This window comes from Wolffia australiana, chromosome 6 (assembly GCF_029677425.1).
Source record: "Wolffia australiana isolate 7733 chromosome 6, ASM2967742v1".
Taxonomy (NCBI): Eukaryota; Viridiplantae; Streptophyta; class Magnoliopsida; order Alismatales; family Araceae; genus Wolffia; species Wolffia australiana.
In genome coordinates, this window is record NC_135840.1 from 10,789,035 (window position 1) to 10,804,173 (window position 15,139).

Here is a 15,139-nt window from a genome sequence, read left to right on the forward strand (position 1 = left end):
GGGGAGAGGAAACGTAGTTTCCATCCCTCTAGTTTCTTCCTTAGCTTGCCTAGCACGACATCAAAATAATGATGACGAGCAGGGCCAAGGAAGATAGGGCATCCAAGGTAGTCGAATGGAAGTTGTCCTCGTGAGTATCATGTGGAGTGCTGAATGATCTCAGAGCGCCTTAGAGTGGTGGACGGGCCCACCATAAAGCTGCTCTTCGAAGCGTTGACGAGTTGGCCGGAGGCTTGCTCGTACGCTTTAAAGACACTCATAAATTCCTTGATGTATTTTTTAGATCCATTAAGGAACAGGATGGCATCATCAGCAGATAAGGAGTGAGAGATGATTGGGCAACCCCTCTTAGTAAAGTACGGTTGGAGGAGGCCTTGGTTGATCGCCCGTGTGAGCGATCGGCTAAAGACCTCCCCCATCAATATAAAGAGGGTGGGTGAGAGAGGGTCACCCTGCCTAAGTCCCCGCGTAGCTGTGAAAAAGCCGGTGGAATTTCCATCCATCAAGAGGGAGAAGTGATTCTCCCTGATGCAAGCATTGACCAGTGCGATGAACGCATCCGTGGATCCGAAGCGGCGCAACACTTCGAGGAGGAAGTTCCGCTCAACTCGATCAAAGGCTTTCTCCATATCAAGCTTGATGATGACGTTAGAGCCCGAAATATGAGTGTTTATCGACTGGGCTAGCTCGTGTACTAGTGTGATGCTGTCATGGATCTGTCGACCCTTGACAAAGCCACACTGTTCTGGCGAGATAAGTCTATCAAGGAAGCGTCCAAGTTGGTTTGTAATGATCTTTGATGCAACTTTATAGCATATATTACAAAGACTGATCTGACAAAAGTCACGGAAGGAAGTGGGGGTGCCCACTTTCGGAATAAGCGCCAAAAAAGTGGATTTCCAACTCTTTGCGAAGACTTTACGTTGGAACGCTTCCTTGATAGCTAGGATCAAGTCAGTGCCTACCACATCCCAGCACGCCGTATAGAATTCGGCACTGAAGCCATCGGGTCCTAGGGCTTTGTTACAGCCCAAGGAGAACACTACCTCTTTGATCTCCGCGCGCGTCGGGGTAGCTAGCAAAAGTGCATTTTCCTGGTTGGTCACTAAGGGGGGGATAGAGGTGAGAATATCCTCGTTCATAACAGTGGGCTGCGAGGAGAGGAGGGAGTGATAGTACTCCACGCCTGCACCTGCTAGCTGGATAGGGTCCTGTCTATGCGTCTCGAGGAGGGTCGTATAGTTTGGGTGGGTTCTGTGACGGATCGAGGCGTGAAAGAAACGCGTGTTCCTATCAGCCTCTCGCAGCCATTGGATACACGATTTTTGGAGATAAAAAATCTCCTGGCGTCGCATAGCATCCTCCAGCTGGTCTCTAAGTCGTAGCTGTCGCTCCCCCATGTCATCTGTCCAGCACTCTTGTAGGTGACGATCGACATCAACCAATTTCCGTTTAAGCTCCTCTACCGGGGAATGGACGTCTCCAAAGACATGGCGGTTCCACCATTTGAGGTGGAACTTGAGGTTGTGCAGACAGTAACTAAAGTTTTCCATATGTGACGTAGAAATGGAACCGTGCCAATGACTACGTACATATCTATGGAAATCACTATGCTCTAACCACATGGTTTGGAAGCGAAATGGGGGGTGGCGGATCTGATGACTCGAATCCGAGAGGAGGAGAATAAGTGTGTGGTCCGAGTAAAGTCTTGGAAGGAACTCTACCGTGAGAGTGCACTGCATCAATGCGGAGCTATTCATGAAACAACGGTCAAGCCGTTTGTATCTACGCGCATCCGCTTGGCATTCATTGCACCAAGTCCACTTCTCCCCGATGGTAGGTGGTTCCACTAATGAAGTGTTGTGAATAAAATCATTGAAGGCTTGCATAGAGCGTAGCCGAGGAGGGTTGCCCCCTTTGCGTTCGCTAATGTCCCGTATGCAGTTGAAATCTCCGGCTATAAACCAAGGGAGTTCAACTAGCTGCGAGTGAGAGTGAATATGGCGGGCGAGTTCTTCCCAGAGGGCCTCCTGCTTAGTGTGTCTATGCGGAGCATATACAATGGTAAGTAGATAAGGCCTTGGGGAGCACAACACGTCAAAGATGACGTATTGTGTTCCTTCGGCCAAGAGTGCGATCGAATAATCTCGCTTCCAAAGAAGCCAGAGTTTATTCGATGGATGGCAGTAAGCATGATCCATCCCAAGTTTCCTCGCGATGGTTGGGGACTGATCCGATGTAAGCATCTGCTCGAGTAGCCCCACGATGCCTAATCTATGCCTAGTAATAAGGGTGAGTAGATTGGTTTGGGTGAGAGGGTTACCTATCCCTCTACAGTTCCAAACAAGACTTGGAATCATAAGTCTATCGGCTCGCATGACGCACCCGAGATCGGGTGTAATACGTGCGGCGTGAAGGTGGGGGTGATGCATGTGAACGGCGTCTCGAGCCAAGAGGGGTATCCACATCCGAGTCCTCGGAGAGGGATATATCATCCTCCGCGCCGATGGAATCCCGACCGCTAGTACTGCTAGCACTGTCCTCCGAGCTAGTGAAAGGGGGTTGGCAGTTTGTCAAGCGTTCCACTTGTTTAGAAGGAATATGCGATGGGTGGAGGCGGGTGTGGGGGCGGGGGAAGGACGTGGAGGGTGTGGAGGGGTGAGGGAGGGGGCGGGAGCGGGTGCGGATGGTGAGGGGGCGGGAGCGGGTGCGGATGGTGAGGGGGCGGGAGCGGGGGCGGTGGTGGGGATGGCGGGAGCAAGTGCGGGAGGGAAGGGGGCGCGAGCGGGTGCGGGAGGGTTGGTGGGGATGGGTGCGGGGGGGAATGTAGGGGGGGTGGGGATGGATGCGGGAGCAGCGGGGGTGGGAGGAGGGGGGACGGGTGCGGGAGCGGGAGTGGAGGAAGGTAAAGCACGGGGCGATGGGGAGGATAATGAGACGGAGGACCGTGCTCTAGGAGAAGGCATGGGGGATGGGGAGGGTGGTCGAGGAGGGGTGGTAGCCTCGGGGGCATCGAGGACCGTCAATAGGGCGAAAGAGTTCGATGTCCGCATAGCCTCACTAACCTCCTTGCCCTTGCGGGAGGAGAGAACTGTAGTACGTGGTGGGGATTTGGGGCGCTTCTCAGCACCCGTCCTCACCCATTGAGAGGAAACTGGGGTAGGCTTAGCCGCTGGGGGCTGAGTAGGCCTGCTAGGTCGCGTAGGCGGGGGTGGTACAACGGTGGGTTGCACAGTTGTAGCCACGGGTCGTGGACCAGGGAATGGTCTCGCTCCAAGACGTCGCCCATGGGTGTCGGAGATAGTGGCTTCAATGTAATCATCATAAGCCAGGGTTAAGAAGTAAAAAAAGAAGAAGTCTTTTGAGATTAAAATTTTTGGATCAAGAGAGAGTTTGTGAGAGCACGTGAAGAAGGCGGCCCGGTGCCACCAGCGGCGAAGCCACCGGCCTCTCCTCGCCCACCATCACCGGGCGCTCTAGCCCGAGCCACGCCGCCGCGCGCTCCAAGCTGCGCCATCGCGCCGCCCTGAAGCTGCCGCCGCGTGCCCCGAGCCGCACTGCCGCGCCCCTAAAGCAGCTGCCATGCGCCCCGAGCAACGCCACCACTCGCGCCGAGGCGCCGCGCGTGCGTGCCCTCGAGGCCGCCTGCGCGACGCCCGAGGCCACCGCTGTACCTTGCGGCCGCTTGAGGCCGCCCGCCGCCTTTGAGGTTGCTGCCGCGCGCCCCCTAAGGCCGCCGTCGCCCGCGTCCTGATGCAATTGCGTGCCCCTAAGGCTGCCGCCGGTGCGCCCTTGACGCCGTCGCCACACCGCTGCTATCCCCTAGCCTGCCGCAGTGACCGCGTGAGCCACCGATCAGCCGTGACCCAACTAGCGACCACGCCACGCTCGAACGCGGCCCAGCCACTTGCCGATCAAGGCCGCCCAGTCCGGTCTGGTCCGGCCCAGCCCGGTCTAGCCGGACCCGGGTGGCTCAACCGACCGACCCAGTGGGCCAGCCCCACCCATTGGGTCGGCGCCAACCATCCAGGCCCAATCGGCCCAGCCTGCCAGCCTGGATACCCGTGCCTCGAGGCATCGCGTCAGCCCTAGCCGCTCACGCCCGTGCCCCGAGGCACCATGTCAGCCCTGATCGCCCACCACGCACCTCGAGGCACTGTTTAGGGCGCCCTGCACGCCTCCCGAGGGGCTGCCAGCCCAGACCTCCCTATGGGCCGGCCCACCTGGGACCACGGCCGCCCACCGACCTTGTTGCGGTTGCCCGCGGTCCAACTGCGACCGCCGCGGCCCTACCCCGCAGCCACCCGCAGCCCAGCCCGCGGCCATCTGCGGCCCATGCCCGCACCCACCCGCTGTACGCCGCCGCCCTAGCCGCCACACACCGCCGCCTCGCCGCGCGCGACGCCCTTGCCGCCGCACAAAGCCGCCCTCGGCCGTCGCACGGCGCCGCCCCCCGCCGCCGCACGACGCTGCCCCTGGCCGTCGCTTGCCACCGCCCTCAGTCGCTGCACGTGGCTGCCCTCGGCCGCCGTACGCCGCTGTCTGCGGCCGACGCACGCCGCTGCCCCGGTCACCACCCGTTGCTGTCGCCACCTGTCGACATTTTCATCGTCGCCATCGTTGTTGTCGTCGCCGCTACCTCACGGCCACCGTCGCCGTTGTCGTAGCCCTCATCGTAGCCGCCGTCATCACCGACGCTGCCACCTCACCGTCGTCGCCGCCGTCATTGCCGTCGTCATTGCCGTCGTCGCTGTCGTCATCCATGTTGCTGCTGACGCCGCGCCATCGCAGACTGCTATCCCGTTGTCTTCCACGTTATCGTTTGCCACCTTCTCATCATCCTGGCAGTAGACTCACCCGACCTCCCATCGTCGGGGCCTGCCAACGCCTCGATGAAGACCACGTGGGCGTAGGCCATGTGGAGACTGCATCACCTTCGGCTTCATCAAATTGAGGCCCATGGCAGGACCTTTCCGGGACACCCCTAAGCAGGACGTGCAAGCCCAAACGATCGTCCCTGAGAAGGACGAGCAGACCACTCCCACCGTAGGACGTCACCGATGACGTCCTACATCAGAGTGGGCTCGTAGAGAGATGGATATCCAGGGCCATTGCAGATGGCAGACTAGACAGCGACATTGGCTAGTGATAGCTAAGGTCACACGTTGGCATCTCAGTCTAGGTGCGGGTCTGGTATGACACATGGCTTGTAGACGAGCCTTTAGCCCATCAGCCCCACTTTGTACCACATCACCTGCGATTGATCGTGGCGTAGTTACTCACGGGCAACACGCGCCACTTATGGGAGTAGCATGGCCTCCCAATAGACATGTTATCCCATGCTCATCGCACTCTCATTGGGACCACTAATGATCGTGCTATTTGGATGCTTACCCTCGATGGATCCTACTCTTGTAGATATTCTTGGGAGCATTTTCATGAGATATCCCCCATCCAGCCGAGGGGTCGCCGCACCTGTCATCCGCCGCTCATTACTCGTGTCTCTTTCTTTCTTTGGAGACTCATGCATTGTGGTCTCCCGACTGATGATCGAGTGACCCGTATTAGTCACTCCCTTAGTTTGCATTGTAATTGTTTCCCTGGATCTCATCATGCTTAGACTATGGGGCACCTTTTCTTCCATAGTGAGACAGCCCTAGACTGTTGACGCCAAATCACACACCATTAGTGTCCACTCCTCGGTACCACCTCTACTCTGACACTGTTTGAGTGTTTCGGCAAGATGTATCTCTCGCCAACACACTCTAAACGGAGCCCCTTCCTCCACGTCATCATCGCTTACTTACTATGGGAGATATGGAAAGGGAAAAATTCTTCTTGTTTTGCAGGAACTCCCATGCACGCCGTGGATATCATGCAACAAGTCAAGCAATGTATACGGCGCATCCACTATCTTCTACCACTACGTACCCACACCTCAGCCCTCGCATGCGACCTCTTTTGCTCTTGGGGCACTACGGTGACCCTCGCCTCCATTCGCATTCGGCTACACGTTTTTTGTTGGCATCCACCTCCAATCGGCACTCTAAAATTGAATGTGGATGGTGCGGCCAAAGGGAACCTGGGGCCAGCCGGGGGAGGCGGTATCCTCCGTGACTATATAGGGAATATTATCTTTGGGTTTTTGGTTTTTTATGACATTCAGACTAATACATTAGTCGAGGCTATGGTGATACGTGATGGTTTACACCTCTGTAAGGAACCAAACCTTCACAATATCATCGTAGAATCAAACTCACATGTATTTGTTGACATGCTTCGTGCAGGCGAATGCTCCCAGTGGTGGCTTGAGGGCGTATGGTGGGACATCATGGGGTGCCGCCTCGCAGAACTAGTGTTCATTTGCAGCTGCGCGAGGGAAATTAGACAACAAATTCCCTTGCCAATCATGCAGTATACACACGAACCCCTACCTCATAGGATTAAATATAGGATTAAACATAGAATAGGATTAAATCTAGATGGTCAGGATTAAATCTAGATAGGATTATAACGGTTAGGATTATAATGGGTCTACAGCACTGATCGACGGTCGTAATCGGTGCACCCATTCAGTTATAATGGTCCAGATCTAATCAATTCAACGTTATAAGGAAAGGGCTCATTGCACCGATCAACGGTCGTGATCGGTGCACCCATTTAGTTATAATGGTGTAGATCAGATCTGAGTTTAAACAAAATATATCCGTTGTAATCTGTTACAATGGATATATCTCAACAACGGATACTTACTATTCTTTGCCACTTATACGTCTTATAAAAACCCATCTAATGTACTCTTCAATCCTTGGGAAATAACAATGATCCAACCTTACACCTCTTTTCTTGGTGTTCTTCTTCTCTCCTCTTCTTCTCTCTTCTCATTTCTTCTATCTTCTTCCGTCCACTTCTACTGAAGATCTCTTACAGGTATCACTTGTACGAAGTGCACTTATACGTTGGATACTTCAACACCAAAATCCACACGTCACATTCTTCTCCCCTTCTCTACGCATTACGATTACTTCATTCAGTGCCTAACTTGACATTGTTTTGAGTGAATGATAAGACTACCTAACAGTACGAGTTAGGATAAATTTTTGGTGGTGTCGGATATATTCCTTCTCATTGACAGTGCGGAGGCCCTTGGACGAAGATTGTTCCCCAGTCCATCGACCTTCGAGCTGATCATGCGGATTATTCCTACCCGTGTTGACATCTGGATTAAGTCTCAGATCATTCGACTTCCGAAGTACTTCTCGTTGATTTTGTTATTCCATGCATCATTCCATATTGTCATATCATAACTGCTCATTAAATTCCATTGTGGTGAAACACGAGCCGTTCGATCCCGGCTTCGTCTTACATCATTAAGAGTTCCTACTCACAAGATTCCAAATAGTCATATTGGATTTAGCAAAAATTCCACGAAGATGATTGTAGGGTAAAAATTAGATCCTCTTTCCTCTCTATAAGAAGAGATTAACTTAAGGAATAATATGTAGTCAAGTCCTTGACCAGGTAGTTGAAATATTGGAGAACATATATCTTATGATTCTTCATGATTATTAATTATAATGATTTTTTAAAGTTATGAAGTTATATATAAATAAAGTCTTTGTGACAGTATCCCAAAAATGAGAGATTATTCATTAAAATAACTGGTGGCAGTAATTCGCCATGTAAAAGTTGACAGACCACCTTCTGCCTTCTAGAAAATAAGCCTAAGCTGGGCACCCAACTGGCTGAAAACTCAGACCAATAAATTAGGTTAATTCTATCAATGATCAATTAAATTATGTTAGACAGAGTTAATTAATAAAGATTAGCTAAAAATATTATCAGGTTTATAAAATTATTGATGAGACTAGTACATTGGCCTAGAGAGACACCAAAACAAGGTTTATTGGACATTAGAAGATATACCTAAAAGTTTCAAGATTTTATCAAAGGTTTCTATTTAAGTAAATTAGACGAGAGCCCAGAACAAAATTTTCCTATTTAACAAGACTTAAGGTGCCCATATTTCTTGTCGCCCTTTTAGAGTGCTCGCTCCCCATCTTCATGTGAGTGGAATGGTGAGAAGATCATCATGGATATTTGAGAGAACTAATGAAGAATCAAAGATGAAATCTAACATGTTGAGGACCACATTGATATGTGTAGAGGCTGGACATTTGAATGGCTCAAAGAGACTCAACCTTGGAACCATTGGATCAAGGATTGGACTGTGTGTAAGGTGATGAAATCATCCAATAATTTTCTACTTTAATGTGCGTTTATATTTAATTTTCAATTTACATTGTGTTCATGATTTTGAATCATCAATTATGGTACTATGACTTATATATATCATTAATCATCGTACTCAGAAAATGATTTGTCTATATTAATGATAAGAATACAATATCCTTGTGGATCTAATGTAAAAAGCTACACTAATATAAATAGGAAGTGACATACAACTAGAAAATGGGGGAAAGGAGACCCCGAAATTGGGGTAAATCAAAGGTCGGCAAACCAAATCGGACCCACTTCCCATTAGATCTCCCCTTTGAATCCCATACTTCTGTCCCAAATACCCTAGTTTTCCCCAGAATCCCTTTGTTTTACGTTTGGATTCCCCAATTTCTTCGCTATTCTCCTGACTTCTCACACAAGACCTCTACTTCCCCCCTGAATCCCCAAAATTTTCTGATTCCCCTTAAGTTCCCGAATTCGCCCCTCAATCATCTGATTCACCGCCATATTGTCTCAATATGTTGCACTCGCAGGTTTTCCAATGATATTTTGTAATCTGAATGAAAGGTACATCAATTTTCGAAGAAACACTCATGTGTAAATTGTTGACACAACATTTTGCGACTGGGCGGCGCTTTTGTACCTCTATAACAAAATAAAAGTCGCATTATTTTTCATTTTTATATGGTTATTTAAATAATAAGATTCACGAAAACTACATTCCCTTGGGATCGAAGAAGCTAGGTTTAGAGCCAGGGCATGAAGCAAAATACACATGACTCATTTTATTAGTTGTGTATTGGTCATTTTCTTACAATAAAGGTGGTGAGGTGGTTATCAACAATTTTCCGAATTTTTTCAGAAAATTTGTGTTTGCTTTGGACACCATCCCGTCATAACTTACGAACTTTAAGTTAATATGCTATGAATAATATTTGGATTATTGAAGGATTCATAATACTTTTCTGTGCCAAACAGATAACCAACATTTGCATTCGAAGGGCTCTTAATATCAAGTCAATTTGACCAGCAATACTTTGTCGAGAGCGTGTCTCGCCAATTTTTATTATATGATGATTATTTCTAAAACAATATGGTATTACCACCAAAAAAGTATGTTTTATCGCACAACTAAAATTTGAGCACGCTTCTCATCAAGCGATTCGCCACGGTGAAGAAAGTTTATGATTCTAGGTAATATCTATTATTAATTCAAAATTACAGCTTGGGTGTGATTCTAACTAATGTGACTCTTTCCTGTTTCACGATCAGTAATCATATGGCTACAGTATAACAATTCTCTGGTCGTCTGGTCTCATGTTTTGGATCTGTAACTTGTTCGTCTTCGTATTATTCAATTTCTTCTTCTTACTCTTCAAGTTCACTTCTAGCATCTGTTTGCCGCCTCTTTTTCCGTTCAACGTCTCTATCTCTCTCTAGGGGCTAGATACGCTGCCATCCGTTCTCTCTTGCTTTCCCTCTGGATATACCTCCCTCTATTCTCATTGTCATGGCTTATTTCTTTGTGTACTTCCTTCTGGATCAGCCTCTCTCTCATTACCTCTTCTTGTCATCTGTCTTGTACCTAACTGTCCCTCCCCCATTGTCTCCACAATACACCTCCCCCAGAGTCTCCCTCTTCTCATTATCCTCATCTCTTTCTCGTTCTCTCTACCATCATGATGAGCGCATTCTCACGGCACTTGTAAGATGCGGCTAGAAGTAAAATTTATATCAGCCACGTGTCGGTCTATTGCTTCACCGCGGATGGGTTCAACCTTGCAACGAGAGTCGTCGTTGCACGTCAACATCTGTACGATGCTTCGAACCCGCAGTTTATTCGCGAAGAAGCCTAACACACAACCGCTTCCATCTTTCACCCCGGACCCAAAAGGATCCTTATTTAAAAGGCAGAGCGGAAAAAGGGTATCCTTGGCGCATAAACCCAAAGACCAAGCTTTTTATCCCTTCCCCCTCTCTCTCGAGAAGAGTTGAGATCAGAAGTTTGTAGCAGATGGCGAGGTATCGGCGCGGGCCGCACCTTCTCGCGGACGATCACCGCGCGCGGCTCCTCGGCGGTCACGTCAGCAGCGGTAGCGACCACGGCGACGACCTCACCGGTGTAGTAGACGGTATATTCTTCTCCGACGAGGAGGAAGACGCCAACACCGAAGACAACGGCGACGAAAGTCTCGAATTCTCGCTGCCACCGGCGGAGGCGGCGGAGGTCGTGCGCGCGCTTGTCAGGGAGGCGGCGGCGGACGCCTTTGCGGCGGCGCTGGCGGCGGCGGCGGGGATTGCGGCGGCGGAGAGGGGCGGCGGGCGTGGGCTGCAGAGAGCAGTGATGGGTCAGCTGAGAGAGGCGGGCTACAACGCTGGGCTCTGCAAGGCGAGGTGGGAGGTCCGGGGGGGGGGCGGGGGTAGCTACGAGTACGTGGACGTCGTACGGGACGACACGCGGCAGCGGTATATTGTGGAAGTGGAGTTTCGAGGGCAGTTCGAGATCGCGCGGCCGACGGCGGAGTACGAGCGCGTGGCGGCGCAGCTGCCGCGAGTGTACGTGGAGCGCCCGGAGGAGCTCCGGCGGTTGCTCCACCTCCTCGCCGACGCCGCCAAACAATCGCTGCAGTTGAGAGAGCTCCACGTACCCCCCTGGCGCAAGCGGCACTACATGCAGGCCAAGTGGCTCGGGCCCTACCGCCGCACCACCAACCCCGTCTCATCCGCCGCGGCGGCGGCGCCGCCGCCGCCGCTGGTCTGCGCGGCGGGACGGGACGTGAAATGCCGGATGACGGGATTTTACTGGGCGGCGCCGCCGAGTGGGGCCATTTTGGATAATTGTCATTTTGGATATGTTTCTGGTGTTTAATTCTTGTGCCGCTTGTAACTCGGCCACGTCGCGAAGAGAAAGTGTTGTTCACGTGCTGTATATTCTTGCTGGTCCGCTACAATCCGACGTACTACGCGTTGTGTTTTTATAAAATTTTCCGCCTCCGGTAACGCTGCATTGGCGCGAGAGGAGTCCACGTCCGCCATCATGCTCCGCTGCTCAGAAGATACGGCAGAACTCGTTCGTGCGCCGGCGCGAACGCAGCGCTTAGTGGCGCCTCCTTAGCGCTCCTCCTGCTCGCTCGCGCCACCCCGTCCATCCCCACCACCTCTTCTTTCTCTTAGTCATCCTCCTCGCCGCGTAAGGGGAGAGCCACCTTTTCTTCCTCTTTTCTTACTATTCTCTTCTTTTGTTCTCCATTTCCTCATTTCTTATCGTCTTCTCTTTCGTCTTTTTTCTTCCTCTTTTCTTCTCCATTTCTTTCTCTTTTTCTATCTTATTCTTCTTCGTGTTTTTCATCCATTTCTTCTTATTTTCTTCCTTCTTTTCCTCTTCGCAGAATTCTTACTAAATTGAAAACTTTAAATTTAAATTTTTTAATAACAAAAATTATACCCGACTATGCGGTTAAAATTTCACACTTGGTGCGACCATTACTAGGCTTAAATAATGGTTAATGAATTTAGGACGCAGTTACCTGATGGGTCTCAAGACGGTCTTCATTAAGAGTGTAATTGCAATCCGTCTCTCGTTCTCTCGTTCACAAACACCTCTTCCCACCGACACCCTAACACGTCTCTCTCTCTCAAAAAAATCTCTCTCTTTCTCTCACTTTCGCTTACCATGCGAGTCACTCTCATTTATAATATCCATCTCCCTATCTCATTTATAATACCCATCTCTTTGTTTTTACGCAACCCTCTCATTTAGATTATCCGATGTCCTCACCTCTCTCTCCGATACGGTTCCTACTTCTTATTCTCTCTCTCTCTCTCTCTCTCTCTCTCTCTCTCTCTCTTGCGCGCCTAATTTCTATCTTTTGGAACTATTTGCTAATGTGTCGTGTTCTCTTTCTTACGTCATTTCTCTATCTCTCTCTCTTTCTCGACTGCCCTTCTTGGTAGCTCTCTCTCGCTCTCTCTCTATCGTTCCTCTCACAGACTAAACTGAAATCATCTCTCTCAGTCTCTCTCCAATGTCAAACACACTCGATTCACATACACATGCACACACACATACATACAGATAGATAAACACACACATACACACACATACACACACATACACACACGCAAACACACACTGCGCACGCGCTCGCACACAATATACACACTTGCACACGAGCGCGCAAACACAAATACACATACACGAGCACACGTAGACACAGACAAACACACACACGACCACACGACCACACACATACACAGACAAAGAGACACACTCACACACGAGCGCACACACAGAGAGACATACAAATGACACGCACCCAAACATTAACGGGCACACCCTCAATGTTGATCTATCTTGAAAGATATTGATGATGGTCCCGTTATCGCAGAAGGTGCCAAAGAGGAAGTCCTATCGTGCTTTTTGGAGACCAGCCTTCAAAAACGTGTATTGATGGCCATTCGACTTCGCTGTCAGATAAGAGCAACCCGTCTGGACATCATCCCATCGACTAAACTGCCAGAGATTCTAGCAGTTCTCTGGACGGTCGATTAACCTGGTTTTGGGCCTTTGCGCACAAGTGTCGAGATTCCTCCATTTACGTGTCGATGTTTGAGAAGTTCTTTGACCATCATATTCATACTTGGGCGGAATCATTAAAAAAATATTCATACCCACTAGAGGGTGAAATAACTAAGATGGAATCTAGGACGAGGATGATGCCTCCGCCATAATTTATTCCTTTCTCTTTTGGGGGGGGGGCGGGTGGGGGGGGCGCATAAGCAACGCGGCTTGACGGAGGCGCACAACTGGGCGAGAATATCCTGCAAGATGCTTCTGGCGTTTACTATCCCGACAAAAAAAATTAGTACCTTTTCAGAACCGAACAACGACGAAGATAAACCAGCGTGATAGATTTTGCTCTCGATTATGCTGAAAACCCGGCGTAGTCTCTACAACTCGATTTCCGAGGCGTCGCATGGCCTGTGTTCCAAAGAGGAAGTTCAAGCCAGGCCATGCATAGTTCAAGCCAGGCCATGGGCACTTGGTGGTACCCGCTCTTCAAGTCCATCCGTGAGAAGTAGCGAGCCTTGCCAAGCCTGTCAAACAGCTCTTCAGCATTCGGTACAGGATATTTATTTTTCACTGTTACCTTGTTCAACGCTCGGTAGTCCACGCAAAGTCGGAGCGACCCGTCCTTCTTCTTCTGGAAGAGAACTGGAGCGCCGATGGGAGCCTTGGACGGCCAGACGAGTTTGCTCTCCAGCAATTCTTTGACGGCCAGCTGTTTCCTTAGCTCCTCCAGGTAAGCGGGGGGCATTTTGTAGGGTGCCCGCGCAGGGGGACGTGTACCGGGGAGCAGTTCGATCTCATGGTCCACATCTCGCCTGTGCGGTAGCTTGCCGGGGAGCTGTGCGGGCATCACCTCGACAAACTCCCACAGTACGTCCGCAATTGGCCCCGGTAGTCCACCCGTGGCTGCACCAGGGTTGTTGTCGTCGTCGTCACCCCAACTAAGAGCCGCCAAACGGACTGGTGCACATCCCTGCCTTTCACTGACCGTAGTCCGAAGAGGAACTTGGGGCCAGCTTCAAGCCGAGCTTCGTGGCCTCTTTCTCGGCGAGGACATTGTGCGTCGCCCCCGTGTCGACCATGGCCGTGGAGGGCTTGCCGTTTATCAGTACCGGGATGTGCAAGAGGTTTAGATCCTCATACTGGACAGTGGCGCCCCCCTTAGTGCCGCTAAGCACTAAAGGGGGTTCAGGGTCACCGTACTGCTTCCCCCGGGAACATTCGGTTGGGCCGGCGCCACAACCATCGCATTAACGTTGGTGGCCGCCGCCGTCCCTCTCGGGCAATCCCTCATGAAATGGGGGTCCTCCGCAAGCAAAATAAGTCAACTTGTTGCCCCCGTCGGCTGGATTTTGTTTCCACACTCTCGGGCTCTTGCCCTTGTCTAGACTCTTGCCCTAGCCTGGCTTGAACTTCCTCTTCAGGCCTTGACTTATGATATATGTCCTGGCTTGAACTTCCTCTTCAGGTTAAGGATGATTTTGATTTATGATATACTATATTACCTTATCACCTTTTCATCTTTTTTGGGTATCATTAGGATAGTAGATATGTTCATTACATCATGAATATCCCTCTTACAAAAGGTATGATTTTCCCATCATGTGTACTTCCCTAATATTGCCAATTTCTTAGTGCTGGGATGCGTCCGAACTTGTCCATACCCATAACTGCTCTGAAGAAGAGCCAAAGACTCGCGGAGCAAATGTGGCCAAATGGGGACCTAAATCAAGATTAGTTAGTAATGAATGGACGCGTTTAACTATACTCTTTAGAGATTAGATTATTTGGATTCAATATAAGTTCCAATATAGATAGGATTCACCATAGATAGTGTTAAATATATATAGGAATCAATGGTCAGGATAAGATCTGTTGTTAACGTTATAAACCATTATAACGACTACAATTTAAACAGAAAGAGTTGAATATAGATAGGAATCGACAGTCAGGATTAGATCTATTGTTGCCGTTATAAACCATTATAACAGCTACGATTATAAAAAATTATATATATATATTACAATCTTATATTATAAATACCAACCTTGTTAAAATCTTAGGCATGAAATATAACGATCTTAAATCTCTCTGGAGTGTTCTCTCTCTCTCTATCTCCTTTTCTTCTTCCTTCTTCTTCTTCTTCTTGATCGTTGAATCGAGGACAAACGCTTTCAAGGTATCAGAGCTCGAAGTGGAGATGAAGATGACTGGGGGAAGTTTTTTAACGGTCACACGCGCATGATCTACCATCGAAATCAGCGCCGCAACTACAGGACAAGTCTCAGTTGCAAATCCTCCGGGAATTACATTCACTAAGATTGAGTA

The 15,139-nt window shown here is 49.9% G+C and overlaps 1 protein-coding gene across 1 annotated transcript; it reads left to right on the plus strand.

Moving 5' to 3' along the window:
- Nucleotides 1-10,255: 10,255 nt before the first annotated feature.
- On the plus strand, nt 10,256-11,110 carry LOC144704962 (uncharacterized). The gene is made up of 2 exons (XM_078577546.1): nt 10,256-10,468; nt 10,577-11,110. Exons 1-2 carry the CDS (start codon nt 10,256-10,258, stop codon nt 11,108-11,110), a joined length of 747 nt encoding a protein of 248 aa, XP_078433672.1.
- The last annotated feature ends 4,029 nt before the right edge of the window (nt 11,111-15,139 follow it).

Excerpts from the sequence above, each read along its gene's own strand:
- LOC144704962 (XM_078577546.1), top strand. The coding sequence starts at position 10,256 with ATGGCGAGGTATCGGCGCGGGCCGCACCTTCTCGCGGACGATCACCGC. Across the intron at positions 10,469-10,576 it reads CACCGGCGGAGGCGGCGGAG|AGAGCAGTGATGGGTCAGCT; the intron begins GTCGTGCGCGCG and ends CGTGGGCTGCAG.